The sequence below is a fragment of the Sapajus apella genome, unplaced genomic scaffold (genome assembly GCF_009761245.1).
Source record: "Sapajus apella isolate SASKATOON/1434 unplaced genomic scaffold, GSC_monkey_1.0 scaffold4, whole genome shotgun sequence".
Classification (NCBI taxonomy): domain Eukaryota; kingdom Metazoa; phylum Chordata; class Mammalia; order Primates; family Cebidae; genus Sapajus; species Sapajus apella.
Window position 1 is genome coordinate 11,375,005 of NW_022436944.1, and position 22,595 is coordinate 11,397,599.

Consider the following 22,595-nt stretch of genomic DNA (forward strand, 5'->3'; position numbering starts at 1 on the left):
GCCAGATATGCCAACTGGGTTCTAGTACACTGTACAGTTCTGACTTTTGATCGCCTGCCAAATAAACAATGGAAAATAAATGGCATGATCATTCTGCTACCTTCAACAGTTATAAATCAAGATGGCCAGCCTCTCATAGAAGGAAAACTTAAAGAGAAGCAAGTCAGATGGAAGTTCATCAAAAGGTGGAAAACACGTTATTTTACACTGGCTGGAAATCAACTTCTGTTTCAAAAAGGAAAGTCTGTAAGTTCCTCCATCGTCTTTCACACTTGCATTTTTAAGGTCTTAATCTCCACCAATTAGCTGGACATTTTGTCTTGAGTTTAAACTTTGATAATTGTTCCATCTCCATTTCACCATCTTACAGCATTGTTTCATTATATGTGTCTGTTCATTCCTATGTTAGTTGGCTCACTGTCCCCTTCCAGTTTATTATGGAAGCTTGTTTTAGTTGACTTAAGCTTTAGAAGATGAACTGCAGAAGGACTACTCGGTCTTGACTCAGAGATCATGCCCTTTGTTTCCTTGTGGGCCATGTACACAAATTTATGACATGATATTGGCTCTGATTTTTTTATAACTATAGGTTACATTTTGAAGTGGGTGTCCAAAAAAGGAGGACATAGGCAAAAAGGAAAAAATGGAGGCTGATTTACTTTAGGTACTTTTTATAGTCAACAAAGTTTAATTCTGATTAAAATGTTACTGTCTTTCATCTATTTAATATTCACTTAGTGAATATAATAGAATTATTATCAAATTAATAAATATTTATTTAATATAATTTTCCATTTGAATAGGATGCTCAGTAATTATCCATATTGTGAATTTTCAGTGGGAAGCCTCTGAAGTAGCATTCTATTCCAATCAATAACGCAAAGTTATCTTCTTTTCAAATTGGTTTTATTTATCATAAACTCTATTGATTCAGGATCAAGAGGAATCAAATCTTGACCTATTTCTTGGCTATTTTAGAAAATAATCTTAATGACTAACATTTTCTCAGTGCTTATCATGCCACACCTTGGATTGCCTCAAACAATCCTCAAAACAATCCTATTAGGCCAGCACTGCTATTATTGCCATTTTATAGATCAGGAAACTGAGTCAAAGAAACTGATTGGATTGTCCAAAGATAAAGCTACTAAGATGAGAAAGGGTACAACTGGGGTCAAGACCTGGCAGTGTTACACCAAAGCATGTTCTTAAATGAGTTTACTGCTTCCCATGTATACTTAAAATACAGGAGCAGAAAATGAAACGCCACATGTTCTCACTCATAGGCAGTGTTGAACAACGAGAACACATGGACACAGGGAGGGGAGCACTACACACTGGGGTCTGTTCGGAGGAAATAGGGGAGGGACAGCAGGGGGTGGGGAGTTGGGGGGGATGGCATGGGGAGAAATGTCAGATATAGGTGAGGGGGAGGAAGGCAGCAAATCACACTGCCACTTGTATACCTATGCAACAATCTTGCATGTTCTTCACATATACCCCAAAACCTAAAATGCAATAAAAAAAATACAGAGCCAGTGGTAAACTGTACTCACCAGGGATCTCCATAGAAGCAGATATATAAAGGAAATATATATACACACACACATATATATATATATGATATATAAAGATATATAAGAGATTTACTATGGGAATTGGCTCATGAAATTATGGAAGGTGAGTTCCATGATATGCTGTGTGCAAGCTGGAGAAACAGAAAAACTGGTGGTGTAATTCAGTCTGTGTCCTGAGGCCAGCGAATCGAGGGAGTCAATTATATAACTCCCAGTCCAAGGCCAAAGGCCTGAGAACCAGGGTATGAGGGTGAGTTAAGGGAGGGATGTAAGTTCCAGAGTCTGAAGGCCCAAAACAACAGGAGCTCTGATGTCCACAGGCAAGAGAGAATACATATCTCAGCTCAAGAAGAGAGAGCAAATTTACCTTTCCTCCAACTTTTTACCCTACTCAGATCCACAATAGATTCGATGATGCCCACCCACAGTGGTGAGCATGGATCTTCTTCACTCAGTCCACTAATTCAAATGCCAGCCTCTTCCCGAAACACCTCACAGACATGCAGAAGTAATGCTTTCCCAGCTATCTGGGTACCCATTAGCTTAGCCAATTTGATACATAAATATAACGATCACATAAACTAAACTGTCTGAATCAATTAATGAAAAATATTCAATTAGTTAAAAATTATAATTCATTCTGGGCCATATTCACTATATATTTAGAGTACTCATAAAACTTATTTGAACATTTTAGTCAACAAGAATCAAGTATCATATATATGAATTATGGCAAATTCTGACCAGTGCTTTTTTAATTAATAAGTCTTCTGTTAACTTTTTGAAAGAAAAAGAATATTTTTGTGATACCTACTGTGTATTCATGTTACTTTATTCATCTGTGTGTATTACAACATATACAGATGGACTTTTCTGTGGCTGAACATCTTTTCTATAGGGAAGTATTATGGCAGTTCAATTTAGAAGCTATTGGGGATTTAAAGAAACATTTTTTTTTAGTGTAGGTTCACACTAAAGCATGTTTAAAGTGTTTAAAATGACTATCTGAATTTTCTGTTTTTATTCCAGAAATCAAGAATAGAAATAAAGATGTAATAATTTTCCAGATCCCTTAAGACAAAGCAGAGTTAATCCATAAGAGTTTTTTTAAACTTGAATAATGACCTTTATACTTTCTGATTCATGGCTTTTAAATAAAGTTTAAAGAAAAAACAATTTTATAATTAGCTAACATGTTTGACATGTTTATCAGGAAATAATGGCCTGACATTCCACAACTCTGACAAAACTTGTGGCTCAAATAGTGGGAAATAATTTAATATAGCATGAAGGCCACAGCAAAATACCTATAATCTCCAGGGAAACAATAACCTACCAGTTGTCAACAGTCCTGCTGAAGCTTCAGATCCTTGTGAAAGGGCCCCTTTTAAATGAAAGAAATGTGCATTTTAAAATGAGAACTGAGGTTAAAAGACTCTAATGAAATTTTCTAATCTTTCACTTTTGCATTTTTAAGATCTTGATCTCCACCAGCCAGCTAGGCAATAGTGTCCTTTGACTTTCTGTCTATTCCTATCTCAGTTGATTGACTGTCCATCTTAAAATTACTATGGTAACTTTTAATCTTCTTAATCAGTCCTTCATTTATCAATCTCTGTACTACAGGCTGCTTCAAAGAAATGCAATTTTGTTACTGTAAGATACTTACTATAAACCAAATTAGGCTAATAAAGTATTGTCTAGTGTATATGTCTTCAAACTTTATCCTGTGTATCCTAAAAGAATTTTGAAAAAATCTATGTAATACCTTGCAGCATTTTAAGTTGCAGCAATACTTTTATCATAAGTTTAAACACTTGCCCAGACTGTTATTTCTGTTGAATTGTAAATATTGACATTTTAAAACAAAAGGATTACATCTCTCCATTAAATGTAACCACTGGATTAAAATACTATAGCAGTTTAATACCTAACATTATCTATTTTTAATACATAAATTAGCTCTTTCTTAAATAGAAACATTCACATTGTTTCTTTTTTTTTTAATCAGGTTTCTATTCTACCTCTATCACAGCATTTTATCTTGGATGGCATTTCATTTTTTCACTGCGGTAAAACTATAAATTGAAATTTAATTGTTTTAATTTCTTATGACCATCCGTCTTTGTTATTTTTTATGATTCAGTTATCTTTTTAAAAAGTCATATCCTTCATGAAAATCCATAAGTATAATGCCAAACTTAATGATTATTAAACATTAAAAATTGAAATACTATTGAAAATGCATCTCGTAATGAAATAGATGAGGAGTGATTACATTGCCTTGGTTAATGGATACTTCACTAACGTCGATAGTTGGAATTGCTTTTTTGCTTGGTGCTTCTGAGATTCTTTCACATTGGACAAAACATTATAGAAAGCATGAGATGAGTGAGGAGGATGTTTTTCATTGCAAAGTGAAAGGAGAGTGATTCCAAGAGGAGAGGTGGGCAAGGATAATTGGCAAGATTCTCAACCATAGATACTTTCTTTGGTAGACAAAATGTATTCATGTTAAAGACATGAAATTGCTTTAAAGAAATATTTGGCCCCTTAAAATTATTCATCTTAGCCCAGTGTGATAACCTTGGTATTGTACAGATCTTTATACTTTGCTTTAATACAAGGCAAATGCAACATCATTAAATATTCCTTCTCTTACTATGTAGACAAAGCATGCTTCCAAAGCTGCAGAGAGTTTCAAAAACAGTTTGGTCTATGCAAACACTGGAAACCTCTTTATTCAATTAAGGATTTGACAAAATCCTTCTCAGAGGTAGCACAAAGGAAAATTCAATTTCATGCCTCCCAAGCTATCTGAAATTATAAGTTAATAGCACTCCAGATTGTACCCTTGCACTTGCTCTATTAATATAACGTCAATAGAAAATGCAATAACTCTGAATTTTCCCAAATCTCACTTTATAGTAATATTCTATAAATTAGTTATCTTGTGCATACTCTAGCAAAGGCCCGATTGCTCACTCCTTCTGTTATTCTAATGATTCTGAGGACTTAGCACCCAAAATAACAAAGGTCTTGAGCCATAAAAAGTGAAAGGATTCTGGCCCTCTTGGAAAATTCTCCAGTAGTCACAGATCCTTGCCTACAGTAACAGCCAGCCCATGTTCTTTTCTTCCCATGCATTTCAGAAAGATGACCCTGATGACTGCCCAATAGAACTCAGCAAAGTACAGAGTGTGAAAGCTGTGGCCAAGAAACGCAAGGACCGCTCTCTCCCCCGGGCTTTCGAAATCTTCACAGACAATAAAACCTATGTCTTTAAGGCCAAGGATGAGAAGAATGCAGAAGAATGGCTCCAGTGCATCAACGTGGCAGTTGCCCAAGCCAAAGAGAGGGAGAGTAGAGAAGTAACCACATATCTATAGGGATTTACAAGTCAGCCACGAAGATTATATACCACAGGCATTGTATTATCATTGCCAATGTCAAGAAAAAGAGCTAAATTTACCAAACCATGTTGTTTTTTACTAAATACCAATGGAATTGTTGTCCTTTAAGAAGAAGGGCCTAAAATGGCAGGATTCTTAGTAAATATCATACTCTAACAGCTTTAGTATTGACTTCAGAATATATCTGATGCCTACAAAAAAAAAAGAGCTAGAGAGTATGCCCTCAGATGGCATGGGGCCAGGAAGGGAAAAGTCACTGATAAAAGAACTTCTGTAGATATGTCATTTAAAACTGTGAGAAAGCAACATGAAAAGATGCTTGAACTACCCATCCTGAGGAAAGATTAGCACTTCTGATGAAAATCACAGTCTGCCAAAGGTATTAAAAGAAATTTTTTTTAAAAAAACTGTTAGAAATATTGAACTAATTTATACTGAGAAAAACCATATAACTTACTTACAGACATATAATTACATGATCCTCTCTTACTACAAATGAGGCTAACACACAGTAAAATGCTTCTCAAATCAAGCCAGTTATGTCATTAAATATTTGTCTTTCAGAGTTACTTATTTAATTATTCCCTTTAAGTTCATATTATATAATCTATAGTTTAGATACTTGGACATATATCCTGCCCAAGGCAGTAAGTGTAATATACAATAAACATAGAAAGCCATTTTCTCCATCCCCAAAATAATGTGCCATCTCCATTAAAATTTAAGACTTTAAAGTTCTATAATTTTTTCTTTGTATTCAACCTTTTAATACCTCCAAATTACAAACATCTATTCTTTTCAAAGCACACACACACACATACACACACACACACACACACACACACACACACACACACATAATTACACTATGATAGACACATCTAGAGTGATTCTTAATGATCCATGCCTTGGTATAGTCCTCTCCCCCACCGAGTGTGGGCGGGACCTGTAACCTGCTTCTAACCAACAGAATATGGCAAAACTGATGGGATCATCTCTCCCATAATTATGTTTCATTATGTAGCAAAAGTGAAGAGATGTTTCAGATGTGCATAAGGTTTCTCATCAGCCGACTCTGAGTTAATCAAAGAGATCCCTTGGGTGGGCCTGACCTAATCAGACTAGTCCTCTCAAAGAGGATGAACAAGTCAGAGACTCTCTCTCCTACTGCCCTTAAATAATCAAGCTGCCATGAGTTCTACAGCTGCAAAAAAGTGAATTTTGTCAACAACCATGTGATCTTGGAAGAAGCATCTGAACCTCAGATAAAAGCCCAGCCCCAGTGAACACCTTGGTTGCAGCTTTGTGAAACTCTGAGCAGAGGGCCCAGCTAAACCATGCTTGGACTCCTGACCCACAGAAACTTTCAGATAATAAATGTATGCTGTTTTAAACGCTAAATTGTGGTGATTTGTTATGCAGTGATAACTAATACAAAAGCTAGGTTGGGCTACAAGCAGGGGATAAGTTTTTCCTTGAAATTTATTTATTATGTAGTCTAGTATAGAAACTTGGAGAAAGATTATGAATGGTCAACACCTTGACCCTCCTGCTAACTTACTAAGATAGGAAATATAAAAGGGGCCATGTTTGCAAAACGAAACAATTCAATTTTGAGGGTTTAAAGTTTGAGGGTATTGTGAGTCACTGAATTTATTACACATTGGAAATAGAGTTCTGGAGGTTGAAATTCAGGATCACTGGATATATGGGTAGTTACCAACGATGCAAAATTAGGTGAAATTACCCAGAGAGAATAAGAAGACAAAAGAATTAATAAGGGTTCTTTGAGACACCAGCATTTAAGTAAAGGCAGCTGGCATAGCTGATTAGTGTTCAGAGAAGATGCAGACCAGACCAGACCAGAAGATGAAGATGCCAGATTAATAAGGAGCTTTCAGGAAAAACAGACAGGGCAACAAATTGAAATCCTGAAGAGTAATCACTTAAGATAAAGCCTGGCTTTTACAATCAGGGAGCAATGGGTGTCATTGGTAAGAACAATTCCGTTGGAGTGAGGGAGTAAACATCAACCTTTTGCAGGCTGGGAGTCAACGGGAGGTTAGGAGTTTATAATTGGACTTTTTTTTTTTTTCTTCAACAAAATGGGGCTATGATGAAGGGGCTAAGATGAAGTATGTGTTTTCTTGCTCTTTTTAAAGCGAGTAAGACTCCAGGGAAAGATGAAGGAGTTTAAAATACACAAAGAAAGAGGAACAAAATTACTTTGCTTAAGTTTCCAGAAACGATAAGAAAGGATTAAAACTCCTTTATTCAGCAGCAATTAACTGAGCACCTACTAAGCAACAGGTGTCATGCTTCGCTTGGAGATACAAAGATAAAAGACACAGTTTTTCTCTTCAAAGGGTTTAAAGTTTAGTGGAAGAGACATATATGTACAACAGAAATATAAGTACTATGTGGCAAGTGCCTTGATGAAGGTATGTACAGGGTCCTGTGGAAACACAAGCGAAGGCACCATTGTAAGTGACTTTAAACTCAGAGTAGATTCTCTCACTGCTTCCCAAAGTGACAGAAAATGAGCTAGTCTTAAAGAACTAGTGGGATTGCTGTGGGCAAACAAGGAGCAAATGGTCAGTAGAGTGAACCACCTTGCAAATGCAAAAGAAGGAGAGGAAACATGGTCCATTTGCAGAATGGTAAGTTTTTCTCTAAGGTTGAAACATAAGGGGTGTATGGAAAACGGTTCAGAGTGATGCTGAAAAGACCTGCAGGAACATATGATGTAGGACTTGGTTCCATGCCAAGGGTCTAAACTTTTTCCTTAACATGATGAAGCATTAATTTGTGTGGCAACATAAAGAAAAAACTTTAGAAAAAACATGATGAAGCACCATTAAAAGGTTTTAAGCAGATTTGCATTTACAAAGATAACCTTCATAGTGATATAGAGAATGCATTATAAGAATATAAAAAATTGTAGCAGGGAGACCATTTGGGAGGTTCTTCTAAGGTAGTGAGGACCTGTACTGATGTAGTAACAAAGGAAATAGAGATAAATAAACAGGCAGGAAAAATATTGATTTAGTAAAAAGGACAGAACACTGGTGGATTGAATGGCTCTGAAGTTTGGGAATGGAAAGAAAAGAGTTTCTGCTGATCCCTAAGTGTTTGCTTGGGAAACTTGGTAGATGATGATGGTGAGATTCACAAGACAGAAAATTCAGAAGCAACAGTTTGAGAGGTAAGACAGGTAGTAAATTTAATTTTGATGTATACATTCAGGGTATGGAAAAGGGACTCACCTTGGATTAGATGAACAGCTCCTATGAAGTTGGGCGGGAAAAGGATGAGAATGAATATAGCTATAAATGATTCTCTAAATATTATTTTAAAACCTACCTACTACCCCGTTCTTTAGAGTCAGTGAATAACTCTAGCTGTTTTAGTCAATTAGGAACAACTGGTAACAGACAAACACTGACAAAGTATTAGGTGACCTTGCGTTAGCTATTCACAATTTGAATGCCAACAATGTGCTTAAAACTTTCATAGCAGGGAGCTCGTGGTAAAACAGTGGCTATGTAGAGTGCTTGGCCTAAGAAAGAAGAGAATGCCCCACCTCAGCTCAATTTGTGGGGAAAAAATTATTTTTACTACTTGCTACAAGGTCTTTGTGATTTACTTAATTGGATGCCTGTAATCTAGAACATAACTCTCAGTGCCTTTGAACCAGATCCTAAAAGAAGTAAATGTGTGAAGTGTAAATAATGAACTTTCTAGTAATTCCAAATGCAACTAAATTCTCCGGGATTCAAAATGACACTAGGAATTTCAGAATCATCAGCTTCCCATGAATATTTCTGGCACTTCCACTCTGGTTGCTGGTGAGTTTACCACAGACTGGCCTTTCCCAAGAGGGCTGCCAATTCTGATCTCGATCTAAGAAGAAACCACTTTTCTAAACATGCTTAAACCTTTAAAAATGTTGGCATGAATAAAATTATAATCATGGAAAGAAATTGAAGTGGTTTTCATTTTAATTTAATTTTTATTCTTTTTCCCTCCCAGATAGCATTGGAAATATAAATATTTATGTATGAAAAGCTCATCTAGCTATTTCTTGAGAACCTGGAGTTTGGTAAAAACAAATATTCAATACTTTTCTAATACTGAGTTTTCTATAAAATTCTTAGCTGGTAATGTCAAGGGGCATTTACTGGGTCATCTTCAACTCACCTAATTTCCATAGGCACCTAAGTGGGGCTGACCTGTTTGTGGTGCTTATTCTTAGACATAAATAAAGATTCCATGTTTAAGGAAACATTACCCACTTTCAGAAACAATTGTGAGATAAGGTGAAAGAATATGTGAGCTGAATTCAAAGTGCATTGCAGAGAAATAAATACCATGGCTTAAATGCCCTAATAAGGATATCCAGTTCCCAAAACCTAAATTTTTAGGTGAGAAACCAAGAAAAAAAACAGTCATCTTGTTTCAGAATAGCACCAGAGTATAGATCCCTTTGGACAAATCCTTCCCAAAGATGCTCCTGAAAGACAAAGGGGTTGGAAAATCAGCAAGACATCTACCAAGGTAGGGAAAGAGGCACAGGCTCATGAAGAGTCAAGCCCTCACTCTATCAAAACTAGATTACCAACCTGAGCTAGTTACTCATCTTTCATCTGTGGATTGGGGATAATACTATCTACAGAGTGGTAGAGGCACCAATATCGTATAAAAGCATAAAACCTTTAAACTTAACCAGCAGAGCACCTTTAACATAAATAGGTGCTTGAAAAAAACACTCCAGTTTTTAGGTACCATTAAGTAACTATGATGCCATGCCTGAATGATAATTACATGTTGATGTCTTCCTTTTTAGGCAAAATATTCAGTGGTTGCTTTGCAAGACCATATGGAACTGTGATCACTTCAGTATCAGCTCTTTGGTCCACTAATATCACATTTCATCCCAGTCCTCTGCTTCTGTGCTTTTCTGTGTACATGATAACTTTATGTTTCAAAGCCAAACCAAATTATAACCCATTTAAGACATAGCAAACAGCAATTAGCCCACGTGCTGTCAACCATCCACATATATGTATAAATGTGACAACACAAAGAGCTAAGATGGCATTTGCACATCTATAGACAATGACAGAAACCCCATCATAGCCATTCCCAGTGGATGGTTATTGTAAAACACGTACCCATTTCAGAGATATTTAAATGTGGGGAAGAAAATGTAAAGCAGTTAGCAAAAGGAAGTATTAAGACTTCCACACAAGTTTGTTTCATAGTAATCAAAATTATATGTTAACATTTTTGTGAACAGTAAAGCATATTGCAAGTGTAAGAAATTTTAAAACATAATGGTTAAAAATGCCCCCAATGCACCCATCCTCAAAGGTATGAGGTCAGCTCTTCCTGTGGTTGCTTACTCTCTCTTTTAACAGGACTAAGGATGTCTGATGTCCACATACAAGCCATGTTTCTGGTGGCTCTATGTACCCCCCTGCCTGTGCTCTCCTTTATCCAAGTACATCCTTGAAAGGGAATCTGGGTAAAGAGTGGGTCAAGATGGCAGAGATGGCAGTGGGGGGTGCACATGGTATGTCTTTTTATTTTTTAACTTTTAAGTTCAGGGGTACAAGTAGAGGTTCATTACATAGGTGAACTTGTGTCATGGGGGTGCCTGTGATATAGATTATTTCATCATCCAGGTATTACGCCTAGTACCCACTGGTTATTTTTCCTGATCCTCTCCCTCCTTCCATCCTCCACTCTCTGAAAGGCCCCATTGTGTGTTGTTCCCCTCTATGTGTTCATGTGTTCTTATCGTTTAGCTCTCACTTATAAAAGAGAACATGCAATATTTGGTTTTCTTTTCCTACAAAGCATATGATCTTGTTCCTTTTTACAGCTGCATAGTATTCCATGTACCACATTTTCTTTATCCAGTCTATCATTGATGGGCATTTAGAGTGATTCCATGACTTTGCTATTGTGAATAGTGCTGCAATGAACAAACGTGTGCATGTATCTTTATAATAGAATAATTTATATTCTTTTAGATATATACCCTGTAATGGGATTGCTGAGTCAAATGGTATTTCTGCCTGTAGGTCTTTAAGGAATCATTGCACTGTCTTCCACAATGGTTAAACTAATTTACACTCCCACCAACAGTGTAAAAGCGTGCCTTTTTCTCCACAACCTTGCCAGCATCTCGTTTTTTTTTTTTTGCCTTTTTAATGATAGCCACTCTGATTGGTGTGAGATGGTATTTCGTTGTGGTTTTGATTTGCATTTCTCTAGTGATCAATGGTGTTTAGCTTTTTTTCATGAGTGTTGGCCACATGTATGTCTTGTTTTGAAAAGTATCTGTTTATGTCCTTTGCCCACTTTTTAATGAGGTTGTTTGTTTTTTGCTTGTAAATTTAAGTTCCTTATAGATGCTGGATATTAGACCTTTGTCAGATGCACAGTTTGTAAAAATTTTCTCCCACTCAATAGGTTGTCTGTTTACTCTGTTGATAGTTAATTTTGCTGTGCAGAAGCTCTGTGGTATAAGTAGATCCCATTGGTCAATTTTGGCTTTTGTTGCAATTGCTTTTGGCACCTTCGCCATGAAATCTTTGCCTGTGCCTAAATGATATTGCCTAGTAAACCCCATAGTCTCAGTCCAAAAGATTCTTAAGCTGATAAACAACTTCAGCAAAGTATCAACATAAAAAATCAAGGTGCAAAAATTACTAGCATTCAACAGTCAAGACAAGAGCCAAATTAGGAACAAACTCCCATTCACAATTGCCACAAAAAGAATAAAATACCTAGGAATACAGAGAGGGAGGTGAAAGATCTCTACGAGGAGAACAAGAAACCACTGTTCAAATAAATCAGAAATGACACAAACAAATGGAAAAACAAATTGAAAGAATCAATATCATGAAAATGGTCATACTGCCCAAAGCTATTTATAGATTCAATGCTATTCCTATTACACTACCACTGACATTCTTCCTGCAAGTAAAGAAAACTATTTTAAAATTCGTGTGGAACCAAAAAAGATTTTAAATAGCCAAGGCAATCCTAAGCAAAAAGAACAAAGCTGGCAGTATCACACTACCTGACTTCAAACTGTACTACAGGGATACAGTAACCAAAACAGCATGGTAGTTGTACGAAAACAGATACATAGATCAACAGAACATAATAGAGAACCCAGAAGTAAGACTGCACACCTACAACTATCTGATCTTCAACTAACCTGACAAAAACAAGCAATGGGCAAAGGATACCCTATTCAATAAATGGTGCTAGGATAACTGGCCAGCCATACGCAGAAAACTGAAGCTGGACCCCTTCCTTATACCATATGTAACAACTCGAGATGGATTAAAGACTTAAATATAAAACCCAAAACTATAAAAATATGATATGTCTTTTACCCACTATCACAGATTGGAGACCCTATGGTTGAAATTAGAATGGTGTCTGAAGAGGAATTCCAGATCAAGTAGGAGGAGCATTTCCAGAAGAGACCTTCAAAGTCTACCATACAAAGACAGGAGTAGAAAGGCAAGGCCTGGAGTCAAGTTGGAAGTTGGAGAAGAAGGAAGAGCAGTGGGAGACACAGAGCAGAATGAGTACAATGGGTGGGGGCTGCATGAACTTCAGAAGAGCAAGACAATTCTTATGGCTTGGTTTTTATAGGTACTTGCCTAGGTAAGGGAGGGTTCTGTTAAATGTGCTTTGATGAAACAGATGTCCACCTCCTCATGGATGTCCTTCTATTCCCCAGTTATGCAAGGGCTTATAGCCATGTACTCAGCACAACAGGCAGTCGGCTCTGATGATAACCTTAGCTCCTGGGTCCTGCCATGAGAACCCCAGCCTTGACAGAGCACATTCCATATGAACATTCTTCTCATGTCCCTTGCCCCCCAACCCCATTACATATTGAATTTGTCAACTTCAGAGAAAAACCTTCTGAGAGCATGGGGGCTGGAAATCCTGGAACTTTCTATAAAATGATAATCAGATGCATTGTGTTTACATAAGTTATTTATGATTTTATGCACAAATCTTTGAAAATCTTACATCAAATTTAAAAATGCATTTTCTCTGTCTTTCAAGCAATAAAATAATTAGAATTCACTTTGGTACTGAGAATCTAAAAGAGTTATAAAGTATTCAAATAATGTGAAAACGTAACATACTCAAACACATGGTAGACTCATTTTTGCCTAGGAATAACAGTGCTCCGTGAGACCACATTGGAAATTGAGGGGGAGTGGATGCTAATAACAGTAAATTCTAATGTTTCCTTGTTTGAATTATTTTAGAATTATTTTTTGCCTTATTTTTAACTACCATTTCACTCACATTAGTAGAATATCCATAACACATATATATACACATTTACTATTAAACAGGTATTATGACAACAGAACTATTGTTTTTATATGTGTTTCGTTAAAATCAATCCTATTACTTCATTATCTTATATTCTATCTATATCTCCCCCCCCGCCCCCGTCTTTCCTGGCATTTCATGTAATCAGAAGAAACTTTTATGTGTGCTCCACTATTCTTAACGAAGATCTACTTCTATGCACCAGATGTCCTTTGGGAGTGTTCTGCTCCCTCTTAATTCAGAGCTATTTGCTATATGAGGAAATAGTCTAAATGTCATTTCTCTTAATAGAGAGAAATAATGATTCTGTTTGCCAAACTAGCTCATAAACACAAAAATCAGAATAGGGCCCATTTTTAAAATTTAGCCAAAACCACAGTTTGAAAATGTCTGTTTTGGAAAATTAACCATAATACTAAGGGTTTGTGTTGATTTGAGAACATTTTCATCAGGACTCTCCCAAAGTCTTCATGTAAGAGTATCTTATACTTTTCCACATAAACAACTCTCACCTATATATTCATATTTTTGTTATCACTATCTGAAATGCTATCAAATCCTGAAATCCTGTTGTACTATCCTCGGGTAAATACAAACCAAATTCCACTGCAGCCAATAGTGTCACAATAAAGTTCCAATGTAATGAAGCCACTAGCAGAATGTGAGGCAGCCAAGTAAACTAGGCCAAGTTCTTCTAAGCAAGGAGATTTGGCATTTATCATTCAGTTAACAGTATCACAGGCTATTGGAGTTGTAAGAATCTCAGCACTTGCCAGGCCCAACCTCCCTGCCCCATGGAGAAGTCCCTTGCTTGTCACCATTGGCAGGTGCCATTCCCAGCTGCTCAAACCCTTCTAGGCACAGAGAATTCATTTCTTTATCATCAGTTCATATCTTTTTAAAATAAATTTTTTTCTGTTTATAAAAACAATTGCAGAAAATACCAAAAACTATTAAAATCATAAAAATTATTCATAATTCAGAAAATACCAAAAACTATTAAAATCATAAAAATTATTCATAATCATCTGATCATTCAGAACCCAAAAACATTGAATAGAAATGCTCAAATATGGTTCCCATTAGGTTATTTATAACATATAATTATTTTCTGAAAAGTTCTGCCTTTCCATCGTTTCTAACCTTTAGTCCAGGTTCTCTCTCCTGCAGCCAGACATAATGTCTGCTCCCTCTTCCCCAAGACAACGTTTCACATAGTTTGATTCAAACATTCATTCAGCAAATACTTATTAGCCAGGCATGGTGGCACACACCTATAGTCCTGGCTACTCAGGAGGCTAAGGTAGGAGGATCACTTGAGCCCAGGAGTTCAAGGATATAGTGCAGTATGATTGTGCCTGTGAATAACCACTGCACTCCAGCCTGGGCAATATAGCAAGACCCTGTTAAGAAAGAAAGAGAGGCTGGGCATGGTGGCTCATGCCTGTAATTCCAGCAATTTGGGAGGCCAGGCGGGTGGACCACCTGAGGTCAGGAGTTTGAGCCAGCCTGCCCAAAGTGGCAAAACTCCATCTCTACTAAAAATTCAAAAAATTAGCTGGGCATGGTGGTGGGCACCTGTAATCCCAGCCACTCAGGAGGCCAAGGCAGGAGAATTGCTTGAATCCTGGAGGCAGAGGTTGCAGTACGCCCAGATCACACCACTGCGCTCCAGCCTGGGTGACAAGAGTGAAACTCCAACTCAAAAAAGAGAAAGAGAAAGGGAGAGAGAAAGAGACAGAGAGAGAGGAAGGAAGGAAGGGAGGGAGGTAGGGAGGGAACAAAAGAGATACCATTTATTGAGCATCCAACATAACTAGGGGATGGGGACTCAAAAACGATAAATAAATTGTCCATGCCTTTTAGAAACTCAGTAAATAAATGTTATGATCCGAATGTTTGTGCCCCCCACTGCTGGCTTCTCAAATTTATATGTCAAAACCATCAGGTAGTAGTATATGTTAATACCAGTGTGGTGGTATTAAGACGTGGGGCCTCTGTGAGGTGATTAGACAATGAGGGCTCTGCCCTCATGAATGGGATTAGTGCCCTTATAAAGGAGGCCAACAGGAGCTTGTTTGCCCTTCCCAATGTGAAGACACAGCTACAAGACACCAGCTATGAGGGACGGGCCCTCACCAGACAGCAAATCTATCAACACCCTGATGTTGGACTTCTCAGCCTCCAGAACTGTGAGAAATAAACTTCTGTTGTTTATAAGTTACCCAGTCTAAGATAGTTTGTTTTTGCAGTCCAAAGGGAACAAGACAATAAGTCTATTTTATTTAATAAGTAAATCAATACATAAAGCGTCTCCTATGTGCAGAACCTGTGCTGTGCATAAGAAATGCTGAGGCAAACAAGATGTCTCAAACTTTGCGGGATACATATCCTAGTAGAAGAGAAAAACGTTAAAGTATTTTCTTAATTACAAAATTGCCATGCAACCTATCCTACAAAAAAGCACAGCTGATATGAGATTGTGAAAGGAGAGGTCTAGTCTAGTTAGGAAGTTAGGGATGGCTTCCTGGAAAAAGAGACACGTGCCTGAGATCTGAAAGATGCACAGGAAGTTACTAGTTGAAGGGAGAGGTAGAAGAAAAACAGACCAGAAAGAACTGAATGTGAGAAGACCTTGGAGAGAAAAGACATGCAGCACCTTAGAGGAAGAAAAATAGGCTGGTATGGTGGGTGAGGGTAGTGAGGCTGGGAGGTGGGCAAGTCATGCCAGCTTGTCAGAAAGCTATTGTTGGATTTAAAACAGGGATGGTATGATTAGATCTGCAATTCCATAAGATGGTTCCAGCTGCCATGTAGAGAATGGATTGCTGAGAAAGCAATAAGGGAAACTGGGAGAAAATAGAAGACTATTACAATAGTCCAGGCTAGAGGTCTAATGAAAGGTTGAAAGAAAGTAACAGCACTGGAAATGGAGAAAAAAGGAGGGTTAGAGAGAGATTTTAGAAGTGCAAATTGCAGGACGTGGTGATTGATGGGAACTGTCTCCAGAATCCTGGCACCATGAATGGCAGTAGTGCCATTCGTGATAAAGGGAGCATTCAGAGGGGATCAGGTTTGAGGGAAGTCTTTTCTGTGAAAGAAACTAATGTGTAGAGATCACAACACCATGATGTGGCGGCATGATGGAGACAGAGGAGGGGGCTGCTGGTTCTGTCTGGGGATTCAACTAACCTCCACTGAAGAGTTGATAATATGCTGGATGTTGAAGGAAGAATATAATTTTCTTATATTTTAGACCTAGCCTTTCACACTCACATAGTCAAAGAACAGAAATGACATGTGCCAAGACTCAGGATCACACTTAAGATGAGACAACATAAGAATGACTTAACTTTACTTTCTTTATTTATTTGTTGGTTTTTTTTTTTTTTTTTTCAAATTCTTTTGGAAATATATACTAGAGTTTTTAAAGTAAGTATGGTGGGCACTGATACATCATCAATATCCCTCAGTGAAGGATCTGGTGCCCCAGCTGCTGGGACTGCTGATGGCAGACAGCCTCACCTGTCATTCCCCTGAAGGACTGCCTCCTGGCCAAGGTCATGCCTGGGGCAGCTGACATCTAGTGAATGGTTGATGGGAGAGTGTAAAGACCTGGCTGTTCAAGCCTAAATTGAGACAACTCAAAGGGGCCATTCTAGCTGCAGAGCTCTCCTCGTTGGGGCCACATTGAAGCTCAGTTTCTCCACCTGCCCAGTCCTGATTCCTCTCCACTCCCTTCTGCAGGTGTTGGTCCCAGGGGTGCTCCGTAATAAGCATCCTGCGCCTTAAACACTGCCTCAGAGTCTGCTTCCCAGGAAGTCCAACCAGACCGAGAGTAAGTAAAGACATAAAGGCAAAAGGAAAACAAAGTGGGAAGGACAGTCACTGGGATAAGGTTAAGTAGATAAAACTCATCCCCAGCAAAAGATAGCATTCAAAGTTGACACCTTGCTTTCATGCATCCAGTTAAGAGAGGCATTCAATCAGATTCATGAGTCAGAGTTTCCCCAGCCTAAAAATAAACCAGTTGCCCAGAGGAAGAAAACCTCTCCCAATGCTGAGACCCAAGAGTTTTTTTTCCTATAGGGCCTTACAAAGAGAACACTGTAATATAGCAACAACAGCTTCAATATCTCTCCCTTAGGACAACAGCATGTTTCAGAAGGATACGTAAGGGTATAAACCCTAATTACAAATTCAAACCTACAAATAATATAATTTTCTCTATTTCCTTATATTTCAATTAATTATGGCTTGAGTGTTGGATCCCATTTCACTTGGTAGCAAAAAAAGCAATGCTCATTGATTAAGGATAAACCCAGTCAAACTCAGAATATTCTGTTTATTCATGTTTTTTCTAGTATCTCTTTGCAACAAGTATTCTTCCAAATATATTATTTATGCCACAAGACTCATATTCTAGTTCTTCAGAGTTATGCATTTTTTAAAATTTTGTTTATGTTTTTAGAGACAGGGTCTCACTCTGTTGCCCAGGCTGGAGTGAAGTGGCACGATTATAACTAACTGCAGCCTCAAACTTCTGGCCTCAAGCAATCCTCCCACCTTGGCCTCTTAAAGTGCTGGGATTACAGATGTAAGCCACCACACCTAGCCAGACTTATGAATTTTTTAAACTACAAATTTCGACTTCTATTAGCCAGATGCAATGGCACTCACCTATAGTTCCAGCTATTCAGGAGGCTGAGGCAGGAGGGTCACTTGAACCCAGGAGTTTGAGGCTGCAGTAAGCAATGATTGTAACACACTGTACCCTAGCCTGGTTGACAAAACAGAACCCTGTCTCAAAAAAAAAAAAATTAATCCTGACCTTTGGGACTTAACCCTATTTTTCTCAAAGTACTAACTCTGTTGTAAGCTTCAGAATAGAGTTTTGAAACTTACAGTTTACTGTTACTTCTAATTTCTTTTCAACATCTTTTTTCTGAGGCAATGGATGCCTTCTGCCTAGTTTGAAGGGGTAGGAGAGCCAGGGGATGGGCAAAAGGGCAGTACAGCAGATTAAATGAATAACAAGGAATTAAAAAAAAAACACGTGGATTACAGATTGATTGTTATAAACAAACTGATTGTTAACAATGTTTTAAAATAACATTCCTCAGTGAAAACCACAAGCACAACTCTAGTATATAGAAAAAAAATAAAAGTAATTGGGGTGGGTGCTCAAACCCATGTGGCCCAGACAGACAGCATCTGGTAAGTCACAACTGAATCAGGAATATATTTTAATGTGGAGGAATGGAGAGACTGTTCAACTTTCAAGCAATCTTTCACAAGGCTTATTGAAGTGGAATCAGTATTCTCCATTACTTATTTATATATTTCCATATGCAGGATATCAGTTTCAAAAAAGCAAGAAGTTAGGGAGGTTGTGAAGGTTTTGTTTCTGTTGTTTGTTTTAACTAAAAGCCCCTGTGAAAAATGTGATGTCCCCCAAAATGAAAAGGTCATTATGAAAATTATGTGTATTTGGTCTCTGCCATCATTAAGCTGAAGCCCAGCCAGTTTCTTTTAAATTTCAAACCACTGGAAAGGACAGGCTCACAGGCAATATGTTGTAGTTCAGAGGTTTCTGGGTTCTAGTGACAGGAGCACAGCAAACTATGGCCACTTCAAATACAAACTTTAAGAGGGCAAAGAGCCTCCTGAAGAGGAAACTAAAATAGCATGGCTGGACGCGTGGCTCAGGCCTGTAATCCCAGCACTTTGGGAGGCAGAAGCAGGTGGATCACCTGAGGTCAGGACTTTGATACCAGCCTGCCCATCTCTACTAAAAATACAAAAATTAGCCAGGTGTGGTGGTGGGCGCCTGTAATCCCAGCTACTCGGGAGGCGGAGGTAGGAGAATCGCTTGAACCCAAGAGGTGGAGGTTGCGGTGAGCCAAGATTGTTCCACTGCACTCCAGCCTGGGTGACAGAGCAAGACTTTGTCTCAAAAAAAAAAAAAAAAAAGGAAAATAAAATCCAGAGAATGCTGAAAATACCCAGAGGCTAAATTGATCATCTGTAACACTGTGGAGGCAGGACACAATAGTCTCATACCTACAGAGGATATTGAGAGATGCTTTCTGTAATTGAGAATGGATGCTTTGGGAGCATCATTTCATTTAAACAGTGAGTTTTGGTGGGCATTGTACCTAACGAAAACGAAGAGACCTTTATAGCAGAATTTGAGTGTGTGTGTGTGTGTGTGTTACTAAGAAGAATTACATCATTACTGTGAAGTTAGTCACTGACTTTACATGCCAAAGTTTCAATACTAACAGTTCATCTATATGACTGCTTAATTTCACAAGCAAATATTTGAAAGAATATGATTATAGACAGGCTGCTCTTTATTACAATATTCTTCAGAATAGAAAGACCTATAATAATAAACCCTTTACAACCACCCTTCAGCTTACAAAACAAAGCAGTGCATGTGCATCTGAAGCCCCCTCCCCCTCCCCCTCCTCCTCCCCCTCCTCCTCCTCCTCCTCCTCCTCCTCCTCCTCCTCCTCCTCCTCCTCCTCCTCCTCTCCTTTCTCCTTCTCCTTCTTCCTTTTTTTTTTTTTTGAGATAGGGTCGCCCTCTGTCACCCAGTGGTTCGATCATGACTCACTGCAGCCTCAACCTCGAAAGGCTCAGGTGATCCTCCTACCTCAGCCCCTAAGTGACTGGGACTATAGGCACACGTGCCACCAAACACGGCTAATTTTTGTATTTTTAGTAGAGGTAGGGTTTCTCCATTTTGCCCAGGCTGGTCTCAAACTCCTGGGCTCAAACGATCCACCTACCATGGCCTCCCAAAGTGCTGGGATTACAGGTGTTAGTCACTGTGGTAGCCAGGTTTCTATTCTTATTTTACTTTTTATTTTTTTATTTTTTTTGGAGGGTATAGTTTACATAAAATATAATTTGCATATCACATTTGTTTAGTTCATGAGTTTTGACAACTTTATAAGCCAAAGCTATCAATACCCAAAACAAAATATAGAATATTATGCTTATCTCAGAAAGTTCCTCATGCACCTCCCCAGAGGCAATCAACATAGATTAGACTGGCATATTTTGTAGGTTCACATAAATGAGGCCAGGCAAGGTGGGTCATGCCTGTAGTTCTAGCACTTTGGGAGGCCAAGGAGGGTGGATCACCTGAGGTCAGGAGTTCAAGATCAGCCTGGCCAAAGCAAAACTCCATCTCAAAATTAAAAAATAAAAAAACTTCGCTGAAATTGGATTATATAGTATGTATTTTTTTTGTGTTTGGTTTCTTTCTCTCAATATTTTTGAGATTCATCCATATAGTTATGTATATTAGTAATTAATTCTTTTTTACTGCTGAGTATAATTCCATTGTATGAATATACCAAAATTTGTTTATTCTCCAACAGATGGAAATTTTAAATGTTTCTGGTATTTGGCTATTGCTAATAAGGTGACTATGAACATTATTGTACAAATTCTTTTGTGACATATTTTCAGTTCTTTGGGGTAAAATGCCTAGGAATTGAATGAAATACCTTCTACTAAATGTATGTTTGGCCTACACATCTTACTTTCCATATGTTTTATCCTATCTTTCATATTTTCACCTTTCAACTCTTTGTACTACATTCTACATAATCTCCTTAGATTTGTCACCCAGTTCACTCATTCCTTCTCCAACTGTGTCCTGCTCTTTTGTCCCATACACTAAGTTTTCATTTCAATGGTTATATTTTCATTTCTAGAATGTTTACTTGGTTCCTTTTTTTAATATTCTGGGTACTTTTAATAGTATCTTATTCCTTTCTCTTATTGTTTAATCCATATTTTACTGTTTTAATTACTTTTTTTTTCTTGACGGAATCTTGCTCTGTCACCCAGGCTGGAGTTCAATGGCTTGTTCTTGGCTCACTGCAACTTCCATCTGCCAGGTTCAAGTGATTCGCTTGCTTCAGCCTCCTGAGTAGCAAGGGCTACAAGCATGTACCACCATGCCCGGCTGATTTTTGTATTTTTGGTAGAGATGGGTTTCACCATGTTGGCCAGGCTGGCCTCGAACTCCTGACGTCAAATGACCCACCCAAAGTGCTGGGATTACAGGTGTAAGTCACTGCACTCAGCCACATTGCTTCTTATTTGTTTTAATGTCTCACTCTTAGTAGCTTATTTTCTCATGTTCATAATTGTGGTTTGTAAATTCATGTTGGTGAGGTTTATCTGTAAGATGTATGCTGTGAGAGCTATGTGGAAAATATATATTATATATAATTATATAATTTTTTTGTAAATTAAATACCTTCCATCCCATTCTAGATCCGGGGATGAAGAATGAGACTTGGAGCCTTGCAGCAGGAAGAACTTAATCTGAACAAGAGTAGAATTTCCCATTGCCTTGTCCCTGGTAGGCAGGGGAAAGAAGGACAGTGGGGAGATCAAACAGTGGGGATAAAAACTATCATTTTTACAGTGCTAGGGTTCAGGTTAGTTACTAATCCCCCACTCTGAGTCCTAGTGCTTTGCCCTAACCTGGAACCCCTGGGGAGCCCAAGAGAGTTACTGTGGAAAGGATAAGGCCTGGGATCTAGCCCTTTTAGAGTGAGAAAGGGCACTCCCTATGCTTGAGCTATCGCTTAAGAAGCCATGCACCCCATCACTCCCTTCTTTCCCATCTAAAACATGGAATCACCACACCCCAGCCTTCACTGGGCTGCCTCAGGGCAAGAAGCAACCAACTAATTTTATGGAGAATCTTGGCAGAGGGCATGGCATGGAGCCCTTGGTGAGCTTGCACGTCTGCCAAGAAATGATTTTTTTTAAGTTGTTCTGCCAGACGGTGGATGTGCTATCAAACTGGAACCATGTCATGTTAATATATTGACTTGGAGTTTCTGACCACTCAGATTGTATAAATTAAACCTCAAAGCCATGTATGGGCAGAATATGAATTCTTTTCTACCCAGAGGCCAGGGGAAGCAGACAACTTTGTTTGTCATTTCCCTTTGCCTGAGCATCTTTTTTCGGGTGGCATAGGCTTTTGAGGGCCCAAGCCATTATACAGAGCCTTGATTCTACCTCCCCACATTGCCTAGGCCAATGCCTTCCTGTTGTTCTGTCATGTCAGAAACCCAATCCTCTTGATCACCAAGGTCACAAATATCGCCCAAACAAGATTGGGGACTAGTTTAAGCATCACCTCACCACTTTCGGTGTATGACAGTTTCTTCTGTTTCCTTTG

General features: G+C 38.2%; 1 protein-coding gene across 5 annotated transcripts in view; it reads left to right on the plus strand.

The window, feature by feature from the left end:
- VEPH1 (ventricular zone expressed PH domain containing 1) overlaps window positions 1-13,043 on the plus strand; it is a 227,372-nt gene extending 214,329 nt beyond the window's left edge. For 3 of the 5 annotated variants that reach the window (XM_032262468.1, XM_032262440.1, XM_032262445.1), the window contains 2 exons: window positions 110-246; window positions 4,730-5,382. In XM_032262468.1, coding sequence (XP_032118359.1) covers window positions 110-246; window positions 4,730-4,966 — 374 coding nt within the window. In that variant the 3' untranslated portion in view covers window positions 4,967-5,382. Of the gene's footprint in view, window positions 1-109; window positions 247-2,440; window positions 2,569-4,729; window positions 5,383-12,417 lie in introns of those variants that run through there. The other 2 variants (XM_032262452.1, XM_032262461.1) reach the window with 2 other exon arrangements.
- The last annotated feature ends 9,552 nt before the right edge of the window (window positions 13,044-22,595 follow it).